This window comes from Mustela nigripes, chromosome 1, assembly GCF_022355385.1.
Source record: "Mustela nigripes isolate SB6536 chromosome 1, MUSNIG.SB6536, whole genome shotgun sequence".
Classification (NCBI taxonomy): Eukaryota; Metazoa; Chordata; class Mammalia; order Carnivora; family Mustelidae; genus Mustela; species Mustela nigripes.
Genome location: NC_081557.1, coordinates 101986353 through 102001257, shown reverse-complemented (window position 1 = coordinate 102001257; position 14905 = coordinate 101986353). Strand labels below are relative to the sequence as shown.

The following is a 14905-nucleotide window of genomic DNA, read 5'->3' as shown; positions in this document are numbered from 1 at the left end:
GTGGAAAAGTTGTACTTGTACATGCCTGTCATCTAGAGGTACTGGTGGAAACATGTGGTATCTCATTAGATTAAATTCTGTTCTAGAAATTGCCAAGATGCTTAGAAGCAGGAAAACTTTATTTGGTTCACTGTAGTCTGTTTTTCAGAAATTTAAGTACGAAAAATATATCCTGTCTTTGCCCATCAACTTTCTCTTTTCCAGTTCTTTGTTTACTTTGCTCCCAGATTTGTTGCTGTTTTGTTGTGTTGTTGTTTAAGACAAGAATGATCATACCATTTCCCAGCTTAAATTATTCCTTTAGCTCCCAGCTGCAAACGCAGTAAAAGAATTTGGAGCTCTGTGAAAGGGAAAGATCCTGAGATCCCTCCAACTCTCCCTGCGGATGCCTGTCCTCTCCCCTCTCCCTAAAACTGCCTGTGGTTCTCAAAAGGACACACCCCCATTGCCCATTTGTCACCACCTCCTACCAGACCAGCACACTGCACTGGCAAGAGCCTTAAGGGTGGAGTAGTGACACTGTCCTCGCTAACGCACAAAACCCTTCCAGTTTTCTCCCTCTTGACCCCAGATCCTCTCTCCTACTCCACCCCTCACATGCCCCTTCTCAAAACCAGACTGGTTCCCAGACACCTGATACCTCCTTTATGTCACAGGTTTAGCTTTGTCTCCCTGGGAGGCAATCCTTAGTCCACCCAATCCTGACACACAGTCCCTTCTTCCAGAAAGCTGTCTGTATGCACTTAATCAGATAGTGGCTCTTCTGGGCTCACAAGTCACCGCAGGTACCAATAATATAGAATGCAATTATTTCTTTTCATCCATAAAATCATTATTTTACCCCTCCTTTGTACCAAGTATTGTCTATTACCCTTTCACCCAGCTGCAAATAAGACATCACTAGCACATGGCAAGCTCTTTAGGGGAAGAAACAATGTCGAATCTGACCTCCTAAAAAGTGCTCTTACCTTCCCTCCCTCTTTGTTGAAGCAGCCAACTGCCTATCCTCCAGCACCCAGCTTGTGTTTATGTTGTTGCTGTAATTGTTCCAGTTAACCCTCAACATAGATATTTATTCTATAGACTGCAAAGTGGAGTTCAGGGTAATTTGCCCAAGATCACACAGATCCTCAGTCTCCAAAGCAGGAATGAAACTCTTCCCTGTCTAATTGCAAAGAATAAATAAAATCAAAATTAGTAAATAGCTGATTGAGCCACAAAGTGAACATGCATTCGAGTATCTCCTGTACCCCCCCTTGAGGGGGATCCAGCTTTACAGACATTGTCTGTGTCCGTATTCAGAGCTTGCTTCTCCCATCCTCCCACAGTCAGAGTATTTAAATACGGCCCAGAGCAACAAGAAACTGTTGACATTGTTGCACCTGTGAGGCAAATTCTTAAAATCTTGCTCTCATTTAGGTTTCTAATTTTTTAAAAAATATATTCCGTTCACATTTAGGAAAACACCTGGCTCTTTCATGAAGTAGTATAAAATTATGGAATGATCAGAGTATATCATTAAAGATTAACCACAGCTCTTGCTTACCTGTCCCTCACCTCACCACACAGAAGCACACAGGCACATACCATCCATGCCTTCTTTGGAAGGTAAGGAAGTTAAGACAGAAAGTAAAGTGACTTGTCCACATGTAGGCGTGTGGTTGATGTCAGAATGGGAACTAGAACTCAGTTTCCCATATTTACAGACTAGCACGTTTTTACTCAGGGGCAAGGACCCCACTCAAGATTCCATGAACTTGAAGACTTTGTTTTACCTTTTTCCTTGTGCTTACTGTATTTTTAACTTTTCTGCATTGAGCACGTCTGATTCTACCATCTGTAGACTTGGTCACCCAAAATGGATACTTTGTCAATTACTTAACAACTTGGTTTTTAAAAGATGTTAGAAGGAAACCTCTCCCATTCTACTTGGCAGCCCTTCTGTCTCAATATGATTTCATCGTCCTTTGAGTCTGAAGTAAAAAACATCAGAAATGTAATCAGAATTAGTCACACCCTAAAGGGCAAGCCTTTTTTAAGCACCTGTGATGTGAATGGATATCAGTAGTCAGAGGGATATCTGAAGTCCTGCCATTTACTTCCTGATTTCCTGGGGCTTCTTTACCCTTAGCAGATGTATGAACTGTCAGTGGGAGTTAAAGGGAAAACCAAGTTGAAAGGTAATCTTTCCTTAGGATGTCAGTATATTATAGAGAGAGACTATATATACCGTTTACTTAGTTACTAATGACTGATTTCACACACACAGACACACACACACTCTGTAGAATTACAATTTTACAACAATGTCTTCTAGAACCGTCATTCCACAGTACTCTCTGGGTCGGAACTGAAGTCTCAATAGGCACCAAGGTAACTGTTTCCAAGAAAATGACTTCACAGCCTAGATCATATCACTTTTCTATAGAAAACTATTTGAAAGTGTATGAAAGGAAAAATATTGCTTGTACTCAAACAGACATAGCTGAAATTAACTGAGCCACCCACCGCTCATTGAGGTCAAAACTGAAAGAAGCTTAAAATCCGATGTGGTGATATTTTTTTCCTTCGCCTTCAGCCTAGCAGGATGGCATCAGAGAAATGTGGACTGTTATGTATCAGTGAGACTTGACATCAGATGGTTTTTCCAAAGGCTTCAGCTTTGCCTGTGTGTCTTGCAGCTGTGGGAGATGCTGTGGAAGAAAGCGTGGCAGGTTTCTGTTTTAGCCACACTGAAAGAAACTAATAATGTCATCAATTAGCAACTAATGCAATAGTTGAATCACTGTGGCTTTCAGAAAACTGAGATTTTATTTATTTTTTCTCCCCCTGCCCATGGGTCTGCCCTGTCTTCGCATAGATGCAAACAAATGTTCAGCTGACATTTTACTAGCTAGAGATTGATGGACAGTGCTTTTCCCATTTCAGAAACATAGATTTGCTTTCTGGTGTCTAGTTTCTCTTCCAGTGAAATGAGAATGTTACTGATGAGCTGTCAAATTAGCTGGCACATAATGGGCAGGAGATAAATATTTGTCGAGGGTATTAATTAATAACAACTATCGCTTACTGAATTCAAACCAGATGTGCCAGCGACTTTAGCATTGTCATTGTCATTTTGCACATGGGAATCCCAAGGCCAGGAAGTTTCAGAGGTGGATTCAGGGCATGGATAGTTTCCGACAGTATCACCGAGTCTCTCCTAGGGCCATTGTTGATAAATACCACAATTAAAACACACATACTTGGGTAAGAATCCACAGGAGCACAGGGCAAAGAAGGCCAAGGCAAGAGTCATCTTAGCTCTACAATGTGTTTCCTGCATGATCTTCAATCGTTTTTCTTTAATCAACTGAGCCTTGGTTACCTTATTTGTAAGATAAGTCTAATAATAGGATGAATCTCATTATCTTGTTAGGAGAACCAAACTAGCTCATCTGTGTCAAGTGCCCAGCACATAAGCAGCCCCCCTCAGTATTAGCTATAAGTACACATTCCTGGGACTTCCTGTAGCAACTTCGCTTACTTGTCAGTAGACTGGTCTGTTTCTTCCTAGACAGCAGTGTGCATACAGAACCTGCTTGGTTGGTAACAAAACATAGACATTTCCAAAATGAGAAAGAAACAACACCAGGTCCTGGTCTTCTACCTGATGGTTGCGCCCATCCCTGTGCTAACTGTGGTGTCACTGCTGCATAGTTCACTTTTGCCAAAAAAACAGAAAGCAGAACACTTTACCTTAGTTCACTAATACAATTGGATCAAATTCACATTAAAAAAAAAAAACTTGGGGTGCCTGGTGGCTCAGTCAGTGAAGTGTCAGCCTTTAGCTCAGGTCATGATCCTGTGGTCCTGGGATCGGGGTCTTGGGATCGAGCCCCAAGTCAAGGGGCTCCCTGCTCCGTGGGAGTCTGCCCCCACCCCACTTGTTCTCTCTCTCTCAAAAAAAAAAAATTTATATATATATATATGTATGTGCTTAAAATTGTAAAAATCTTTACTAAATACTAAGAGGGAAGAAAGCAAATACAGATGCTAGAAACTCATGGCCATGTGTGCACACACATTTGTGTTAGAGGGGGGTTACATTCTCTGAGCCAATAGCTTTGATTTTATTAATTCAGTTACCTAATAGGTTTTTCCCCTCTTATAATTGCCCATTTGTTTTAGATTTTGTATCGAATGTTTATTTTTGTAAGGCACCTTAAATACTTAGCAGGAAAAAAAAAAAACAGGCCAGGTATTAAAAAATAGAGAAGGAGGAAAGGGAAAATAAACAACTTTCCAATATTTTTGAAACTTCTGTAACTACCTGTGGACGAGAGAGAACACCCTTGCCTCAGCCCACCTGGTGAACGCCATTTTGTTTCCCACCTCCCAGAAGTCCACAAATGGCTTGTCTTGCTTTCTTCTCTTCCATTACCATGACCCAGGACTTTGAGCATTGTAGTGACTCATATAATCGAAGTTTTTAACTCTCCCTGGCTCAAATTATTGGCTCCGTCTGCTTTTAGACCACTGTATAACTAAACTGAACCCCCCTAAAAAAGTGCTACCCATCACAGACTCAAACTATCTGAATACCTTGATATTTTCTGACATAAGACACATTTTTGCATTCCTATCTCAGTGGGCAATTGAGCCCTCAACCAGAGACTTTTTGATGGTATCATTTTCATCTCCTATATCTGCCTCCATGCTTTATAAATGGCATTCAGAGGCATTCAAGAACTACTTGTTGGGGCGCCTAGGTGGCTCAGTGGGTTAAGCCGCTGCCTTCGGCTCAGGTCATGATCCCAGGGTCCTGGGATCGAGCCCCACATCGGGCTCTCTGCTCAGTGGGGAGCCTGCTTCCTCCTCTCTCTCTGCCTGCCTCTCTGCCTGCTTGTCATCTCTCTGTCAAATAAATAAATAAATAATCTTTAAAAAAAAAAAAAAAGAACTACTTGTTAAATGGAATTGAACTGAACTGAAAATATTTTTATCCTCTTCTCATGTATTAGATTTTGGATAACAATTTAACAGCTGAATTAGGCATAATTGAACCCTCCAACCATGTTGGTTATTAACTTACCTAATGTTGGTTGTTAACTTACATTACCATTGAGGAGCTGTAACATATAATGAACCAAACAAACTGTCATGTTGATTTCTTACAGGGTTTCAAGGATATTTCTCTTGAGAGATTTATACACGGTGGAGCCAATGTTACGGGATTCCAGTTGGTCGATTTTAACACACCTATGGTAACCAAACTAATGGATCGTTGGAAGAAACTAGACCAGAGAGAGTATCCGGGATCTGAGACTCCTCCAAAGGTATGTGTTTACAGCAGGAGAGCCAAAGCAAGAAGGCAGAGTGCCACCTTGCTTGATTGTGGCTAGGTTGTGTGTGTATCCTGTGACTCAAATTTTTCAGCACTCTACCCGCATCTGCAAATGACCCACCGTGACAGTGGATTTGGGGGTCATAAACTAATTTTAGCAAGTAATCAGATGTACAAATGTGGGATCCATGAATGAGGAGGATCAAATGCACTTCCTTTAATTGTACTTGATTCTTTTGGAGTCTCATCAAAGATGTAAAACATGATTTCTGATCTCTCGTGACTCCCTGCCTAAAGCAAAAGCAATCTTCCGGAATAAAGGTATTCCACAAGATAGCCCTAGCGAGTCTTTCCAGTCAGATGTCTTTCTTCCCCCTTTCTGGTGAGCCAAACTGAACTGCCCTACATTTTCCATCCTTCCCAGTCCCTGTGCTCTTGCTTCAACCTCCACTGTGCTGCACTTCATTCCGTCTGTCAGATCCAACCACCTCCTGAGCGTTTATCTCAAACACTACTTTCTCTGTGAAGCCTTTTCTTAGATTTCCAGAAAATATCAGCTGTGTAATCTCCGTAATTTTGGACTGAGTTATTCTCCGCAAGGATTTAATGTAATTTTTTTGTGTACTTCTTGTTCCCCATCTCTGAAGTCCTGTGGGAGCAGTGTGATCTGGGACACATCCTTCTTGTCCTTGCCATTCCCGGCCAGTGTCCAGCACACTTTCAACAGAGCTCACAGATACCGTATGCTATTTCATTCTTTTATTTTTTTCAAGATTTTATTTATTTATTTGACAGAGTGAGAGAGATCCCAAGTAGGCAGAGAGGAAGGCGCGGGGCAGGGGTGGAAGCAGGTTCCCTGTCAAGCAGAGAGCCCACTGCAGGGCTCAATCCCAGGACCCTGGGATCATGACCTGAGCCGAAGGCAGAGGCTTTAACCCAGTGAGCCACCCAGGCACCCTATGCTATTTCATTCTTGCAACTACCACAGGAAATAGTGTTCTTTGGTTTGGTTTGGTTTGGTTTTTCTCTGTTTTGTGCCCCATATCTGAAAAATGTATACATTCCCCTAAGACTATGAGTGGCAGAGTTAGAATTCATGGAGTTCTTTCTTCTCAAAGCGAGGCTCCTGGTGCTGTGCTATGATTCTGCCAGACTCCATCTTGTTATCTACAAACCTTGGTAAACAGAGCTGACTTCACCATTGAAATCACTGGTTGAAGCAGGAAATAACTCTCAGCTAAGACCTTGGTTTTACCCTGCCCTAAAATGAAGCATTTATTCAATAAAAATGTTCTAGACGCCATCCAGAATTGTGCACCCATAAATATAAGTTCTTGGACTTTAACTCAGTAAGACATGCGGAAGGGAATTAAATCCCTTGAAAAGGTAAGACCTGTTTAAACTACTGCCTCTTTCATGTCTCAGCTGTGACCTGTCAGAGGCCTTTGCTGCTCGAGCCAGCTGTCTGATTTTCTCTGCCCCACACTGTATGATATCAGTCCTTTTCTCTAGTTCACGTGTTTCACACAAGTGGATGGACTTCTTAAAACACAGCAGGTGCATTTGCTTTTTGGTGCTATCTCTTCCCAGCTTTTTCCTCCCTGGTAAAAAAGCGACAGTGTTTTTCTCTTTTCCTTTCTTGATCCTCAAATAGTAGCAGGTGCATTCTTCTCATGCCCTAACGTCTTTAGTAGTTCTCCCTTATTTCTTGTTTTTATTTTCTTACTTTACAAAACAAAACAATTTGTTGGCTTTTTCTACTCAAGTGTGCTTGGTCCATGCAGGGGAGGACGTATGTTCCTGTTTGGCTTTGCACCATGCTTAAGCACCTTCATTGCCCTCAGCCTCCCCATCCCAGTGGTGAGGGTGTAAGTCTATCCATAAGTCTTTTTTCTCACGTCTTTGAAGAATGTATTGCAAGGCTGTTTATTTACATGTCTCACACACATGTTTCTGATGAAGCTTTTTAACTAGGTTCTCTACCACTGGAAGGTTCTTTGTTAGGATTTATCTTCTTTATCTCATCCACAGTCAGCCTCTCTTCCTCAGAATGCCAGCTGGTGTGCCTACTGATCCTATGGCCTAAGTTTGCTTCCTGCAGTTGAATTTCAAACAGTTGTTTTTCTCTTGCAAGACCCGAAGCAAGGAGACCATCCTCCATATTCCTCGCACAGAGCTACCTTCAGCGCAGGCGTAGAATGGGTTCCTTCCCAAGAACTGACCATATGGGTTTCCTCAAACAGATCACGCGGGGTTTTGGTCATGATTAGCAGTCGGTGCTCTGCCGTGCTTCGGAAAACTGTGCCCTCTTTTCCACATGTTCAGGAAGTCCCGTGGTCAAACTATGCAAATATTCCCTGGCCCTTTTATGAAATTTTCAGTTTATACAAGTTACATTTTCTTCTCTTTTTTCTCTGAGTAGTGCCTCTCCTAGTCTGAATCATTTTTTCCCACTGGCTTTATCTCTTCTCCCAGAGAAATGAGGGGGCGTGGTCAGAAAGCACAGGGCGTGTACTGCACTTCTCCACTTTGGCCCTGGCTTACAGTGGAAGTGTGGGGGAATGACTCAGCCTGGCCGCACACACTCACACAGGTGTGGGCAGAGTGACGCTCTTTCCTGTGGACGACAGTGACCGGTGTTAAATCGGCATGTGTTATTTCTGGCATTTAGATCTAAGAAGCGGTCAGCGTTTCCACATTCTTCTGAGAAACCAAACCAGCATACACACGTCAAATCAGTAAATACATACTGAATCTCCAGGAGCCTTGCTCAGCATTTCAGAAGAGGCATCCCTGCCCTTCCGGGACCTAACCACAGCGTATGACTGCAAGGCAGCCGGAGGCATCATGCAGTTGGCCACTTAGACTTCTCTCCTCCTACTCACCAACAGAAAGAGGCCTTGCTTTTCTCAGCTGATGGAAAACTGTATTAGAATTTCTGAAGACTGGAAGAGATTATGCTGAGTGAAATAAGTCAAGCAGAGAGAGTCAATTCTCATATGGTTTCACTTTTTTGTGGAGCATAACAAATAGCATGGAGGACAAGGGGAGATGGAGAGGAGAAGGGAGTTGGGGGAAATTGGGAGGGGAGGTGAACCATGAGAGACTATGGACTCTGAAAAACAGTCTGAGGATTTTGAAGGGGCAGGGGGAGGGGGAAGGTTGGGGGAGCCAGGTGGTAGGTATTAAGGAGGGCATGTATTGCATGGAGAACTGGGTGTGGTGCAAAAACAATGAATTCTGTTACACTGAAAAGGGGGGGGGGGATTTTTTTAAATAAATTAATTAATTAAAATTAAAATTAAATTTTTTTAAAAAAAGGCAACCCACAGAGTGGGAGAAGATATTCCTTAATGACAATACAGACAATGGGCTGATATCCAGAATTTATAAAGAACTCCTCAGAATCAACACAAAACGGATAATCACATCAAAAAATGGGCTTGAACAGATACTTCTCCAATGAAGACATACAAATGGCTATCAGACACATGAAAAAATGTTCATCACTAGCCATCAGGGAGATTCAAATCAAAACCACATTGAGATATCACCTTACACCAGTTAGAATGGCCAAAATTAACAAGACAGTAAACAACGTGTTTTGGAGAGGGTGTGTAGAAAGGGGAACCTTCTTAAGCTGTTGGGGGGATGCAAGTTGGGGCAGCCACTTTGGAGAACAGTGTGGAGATTCCTCAAGAAATTAAAAATGGAGCTTCCCTATGACCCTGCAATTGCACTACTGGGTATTTACCACAAAGATACGTATGTAGTGAGAAGAAGGGCCATCTGTACCCCAACGTTCATAGCAGCAATGGCCACAGTCCCCAAACTGTGGAAAGAACCAAGATGCCCTTCAGCGTACAAATGGATAAGGAAGATGTTGTCCATATTACACTATGGAGTATTATGCCTCCATCAGAAAGGATGAATACCCAACTTTTGTATCAACATGGACGGGACTGGAAGAGATTATGCTGAGTGAAATAAGTCAAGCAGAGAGAGTCAATTATCATATGGTTTCACTTATTTGTGGAGCATAAGAAATAATACGGGGGACATAGGAAGCTGGAGAGGAGAAGGGAATTGGGGGAAATCAAACGAACCATGAGAGTCTGAGAAACAAACTGAGGGTTTTGGAGGGGTAGGGGTGGGAGTTGGGTGAGCCTGGTGGTGGGTATTATGGAGGGCACGGTTGCATGGAGCACTGGGTGTGGTTCATAAACAATGAATTCTGGAATTTAAAAAAAAGAATTTCTGAAGAGTGTGTTTTCTCCTTTTTAAATCTTAATCTCAGCTCACATCTCATTCAGGGTCTCAGGCTCCTGAGTTTAAGCCCCACATTGGGCTCCACTCTGCACATGGTGCCTACTTTAAAAAAAAAAAATCAGAGGGGTATGATTTGGTATACATTATGTGTAATAAAATGATAATAGAAATTTCCGAAGCTAGAGCCAATTAATTATCAATAATTTGACTATCCTTCAGGCAGGAGGGTGCTTAATGTCATAAGCACAAGCTCCCCCCACCCTGTTTCCAGATTGATAAGACTTTATCATTCACCAATATAATTACTTTTATTTTGTTAGTACACATCTGCACTGACTTATGATGGAGTCCTTGTGATGGCCGAAACGTTCCGCAGTCTTAGAAGACAGAAAATTGATATTTCAAGGAGAGGAAATGCTGGGGATTGCCTGGCAAATCCTGCTGCTCCCTGGGGCCAGGGGATTGACATGGAGAGGACGCTCAAACAGGTAACAATTTTGGTTAAGTGCAGTTTATTGTAGTCTTGTTTAAGTGGCATATTTGAGAAAATGGAATAATTTATTGGAGAATAAATATATACTACAGTTGCCATTTCAATAGGTTAAGCCATTAGCATTTTTGAGACATTTCTAAATACAATACTAAGTAGAATACTGTTTATATATGTTAAAAAATATATATATGTAATATATATATGTATATATATGTAATATATATATATGTATATATATATTATATATATATGATGGACTATGTTACACGCCAGTATAGACAATCCCAAGTCCCAAAGGGTTTGAACAAGAGTGTTTCTCACTCAAAAACACATTAGATTTGGAGGGGTATTCAGGGACCAAGGCTGACAGCAGCTACCATCCACAGTGCCACAAAGGGAAATCAGGTTATGGAAGGTTTCAAATTGGCAATTAAACACTGTGGCCCAGTGGTGGCACTCATCACAGCTGTTTACAGCTCACTTATTTTAGTCACATAGACCTACATAACTACAAGGGCTGTGGGAATTACAGCCTATCTTGGAGCCAGAAAGTATAAGATCCAGAAATATTTTTTAAACATTGCTAATGACTACCTCAGTAGATCTCTATAAATTGCCTTGTAACCTTGGATTAAGTAAAAATGAATTAAAAGGAAATTTGGAATAAAATAAACTTGAATTTTTTAATATGTTTATATTTTGAACTTCTTAATTTTAATATTAGCAAAGAGAAATATGATCTAGTGTGATTAGCAGGACTATTTAATGTATTATGTGGACACATAAATAGAACCAAAAAGTAACTACGAATGAACCGTATTTCCTTTCCTATAGGCAACACTTCAGTATTAAGGAAGTATTCTTTATCACATAACAAAACATATTCCTCTTCTAAGTATAGAGCAGAGTTGCTTGTATCCCTTTGATTTACATCTTTAAGCTTATATCCCAGCAGCTCAAATACTCTTTGGTTTTTTAGTGAGTTATTTACAGTTTATAGTTCCATACTCAATGTGTTGTTATAAGCCTAGCAGATGAAGTTAACATTTCTGAAAGCAAAATGGCCCATGAATATATGTATGGGTTTTATTTTTCATTTATAGGTTCGCATTCAGGGACTGACAGGGAACGTTCAATTTGACCACTACGGACGTAGGGTCAATTACACAATGGATGTGTTTGAGCTGAAGAGCACAGGGCCCAGGAAGGTAAGCTACACTCAACCCATTTTCCTAGTTTGTATTTGACATGCTTAAAGGCTTACAGGTAAAAAGTAGCTGGATATTCTGCATTTGTGTTTTTAATGTGAGTACTTACAAATTGTATCTTTTTATAATCTATGCTGAAATAAGCTCTTGGGTCATATAATTGGTATGTAATAATGTGCCAAAACTGAAACAAAACTCATTTATATACTGTTTGCATCCTTTATCCAAAGTGGAAGCAATACTTAAAAAAAAAAAAAAAAGGCTTAGCAAAAAGAATCTCAGAAAACAAAATTTACTGTGTAAGAAAGTACACCTTGCAGATAAGAGACCTACTCTCCTCCACACGGTTATTTATAAAATCATTAGAGAGAACAAAGGAAGCTATTTCTAAGGAGTGAGCATACTGAGAATTGACTCAATGTTCTTGAAATAAGCAAGTAAACACATGCCAATGAGCAAAAGAAAGAGCAGGTAGAAGATGAGATTATTCTCACTTGCCTAGTTTAGGGGAGAGAAACACCTGGGAAGCTCTACTTGGGGGATTGGGGAGGTTGGATGGGGAAGCTGCCAGACTCCTGGATCTCGGAGATTCACTCTGCTGGTGACAGGACATGACTAGGCAGATCCAAGGTCTTCCGAACATTCAAAAAGTACCTGATGTAATGGAATGATACAATCACACCCCATAACTGGCATCAACATTTTATACCTAGCATATGAACTATTTAACATTCTTTTTCTGTAGGATTAGATAGAATGCTCAAGGAAAAACATGGTAAGTTACCTTTTCTTAGAATTCTGTCCAAACACTGGGCTGTTTTAAAAAACTTTCTAATATGTGATTTTCTGCTATAATGTAATAATGATAGCTGTGACATTTGTGAATTGTCTGCTGTGTCCCAAACACCAGACTTGGTGTAATTTAATCCTCACAACAAACCTGTAATGTGAGTACCATTTTTCCAATGAGAAAATTACAGTCCGACAGGTTATAGTTGCTTGTCTAAGGCTTGTAAATGAGAAAACAAGGATTTTAATTCAGGTGTGTCTGTCCCTGGAACGATTCTGCATCATCCTCCAACTTGAGCAGAACCTGCTGTAAAGGAGTTTACTTGCCAGTGGGGTAGAATCTAAGTTCCATGACAGTTAAAAGAGAAGGCATATGGAAACTCTAAAGAGGAAGAGATTTCTTGCAGCTAGAGGAAAACAAATCAAAGAAGGCTGCATGGAGGAGGTAGGCTTTAACGTTGGCCAGCACCTTTGTGTTTGGGCAGGCAGGCAGACATGGAAGCTGGAAGGACAAGAACTTGAAGCGAGTCAGGGAGGCAGGACAGTTGAAGTCACAGATGGGAAGGTCAGAGGCTCTCCTAGTTATGTTTTGCTCCAGTGTGTCATGGGACATGCTCTTGGGTGTGCGGGGACAGATTTGGAGCTGCCATGCACACCACCCCTGCTTTCCAGCCTCTCAGTGACATCTCCTTGAGCTTAGTCTGCCAGTTAATACAAGGATGCAGCTCAGGGAGCTCAGAAGACAGGTGACTGTCCCCCTCAAAGACCCTGCCTGCAGCAGGACAATGAGATGTGCTCCCAGAAGAAATGTAGTGAGTTCCACATCTATACCGATTTTACCCACTCTGTCCGCTCACGGCCAGCAACAGGACAGAAGGAGGCCCATTTGGGGCAAAATCCTTCTGGTCACTCTGGAGCAGACAGAGTATTCCCCAGGCCCCTAAAAACACGGCCTCACTGGCGGGCGGAGCTAGGACCATCCTGCCACACACTGGACTTCGCAAAATTGGCCAGTGAAACAGAAGCTTCCTGAAATGCAAAAAAAGTTCCATAATTCATAAAACTACGTCCCCAAAGCAAAATGACCTCTATATAAAAGAAAGAATAATGTAAAAAGGAGAACAGTGGTTAAAAACGGTCATATCAAGGGAGTTGCTTATGGCCCTGATCCTTCTGTGGCCTGATGGTCAGGACAATTAAGGGATTTTGAGGGGAAGTTAAAGAGTGTGAGTGAGGACAGTGAGGAAGGTCTTTGCACTCAGCCGACACCCATCAAGACTCTTACAAGAAATATGAAGTGTAAAACCGTGTAGACTCATCTGTCTTTGTTTTTCTGTGGCAGTGATCAACTTGGGCATTCTGTCAGGAATATTAAGCTTAAAAATGAGCTACCACGAGAAATGTGCTGCTGGTGAAACTCGGCAATATGTCTGAAAAGTGAGCAATCGTTCTTGTAAATTGAACACTTCCCAGCAAGAGAACTGTCTCTGAAAATAGATCAGAGAGTCTGCCCATCAGATTGTCTGACTTCTGTAACAGGAGCACTGACTGAGGGACTCATTCCAGCTCTTTCTCAGGTCCTGGCTCCTGAGTGGGATAGAGTCTTCCCCGCCCAGTGGCCCCCAAGGGATCCCCTAAAACCCAGAGTGTATGCTTGCAGGAGCTCTTCATTGTAAACATTTTTGTGTTGAGAGCAGGTGATATGCCACGCACAGAAATGGAAAATTGATGTGCATTTTTATATTGAATCTTCACAACAACGTGAAAGTGAGATATATCTTTTCTCATTTTAAAGAAGAGGAAAAAGTAAGGCTCTGAGAAACCAGGGAACCCGTCCAGGGATGTTCAGCTCAAAGGATATAGGGGAGGGAGATAGAAACCAGGGCTCACCTAGCTCCAGAGCTCACTGTCTTGATGGCTGTGAAATACTGTCAGACCCGGAGCCCCTGAAAGTTCTCTTTAGGATGGAGACGAGAATTCAGCCGTGTTGCGGGGGGCAGGTCTGGTCCTGTTATCCCTCCAAGGAACAAGTTCTGAGCAGAACAGCAGCTCCTCCTGAACCCAGTCCCTCCGTTGCAGGCAAAGGCCACTGTAAATACAGAGACGGCTATGCCTTGCGTGCTGGCATTTATGCACAGCTCACCTTTAGGAGTGCCAAGAAGACAAATATGTTTCTGACTAAACCTTCAGTTTAGTGATTTGAAATCTAACATTTTTGCTCTAGCGTTCCAGAAGTATTCTTCACCCCGTTTCTCTCTCTAGGAAAAATGCCCACTTCCCTGTCTGATTAAATGAGACCAGGCATGGGGAAAGTTCTTAGTACATTGTAAAATGTTGTGAAGAGAACTAGAGAGAAACCCCCTCTCACGTGAGGTTCCAGGTCCAAACTTTAGAATTCCTTTCTTCAAGAAGTGACGCACTGATTGCCTCACCTCCCAGTGCATCTCTGGCCCAGTGGGATCTAGCGTGAATGGTCCCATACCCCAAACCACGGCCTCCTTTTTTCACAAAATTGCAAGTAGATACAAGGGGCACACATACAGTTAGGTAGAATTTTGCTCTTTAGTTCAGCTTGTCAGCACTTCTAAATAATTTATGTTTTAAGGGTAGACAGTTGTGAAGCTGTTTTAAATGCAGAATGTCAAGGTCTTGCCAACATCTAAAACTCTTCAGAATATCCCAAATCTATGGTTTTTCTGTTCTGGGAATTCATTAATAAAGAAAAATACTTTTCCCAGAGAATGGGCTGCTGAGATCTGGAGGCCAGCTGCCTTGGAACCAAGTGCTAAGTTATTTTGATGTCATGTAAATCATCATGAG

General features: G+C 41.8%; 1 protein-coding gene across 11 annotated transcripts in view; it reads left to right on the top strand.

Moving 5' to 3' along the window:
- The window catches only part of GRIA4 (glutamate ionotropic receptor AMPA type subunit 4), a 386735-nt gene that overhangs the window by 306748 nt on the left and 65082 nt on the right, over window positions 1-14905 (top strand). For all 11 annotated transcript variants that reach the window (XM_059418401.1, XM_059418430.1, XM_059418411.1 and 8 more), the window contains exons 7-9: window positions 5160-5318; window positions 9916-10083; window positions 11192-11296. In XM_059418401.1, the coding sequence (XP_059274384.1) occupies window positions 5160-5318; window positions 9916-10083; window positions 11192-11296 (432 nt within the window). The remainder of the gene's footprint in view (window positions 1-5159; window positions 5319-9915; window positions 10084-11191; window positions 11297-14905) is intronic.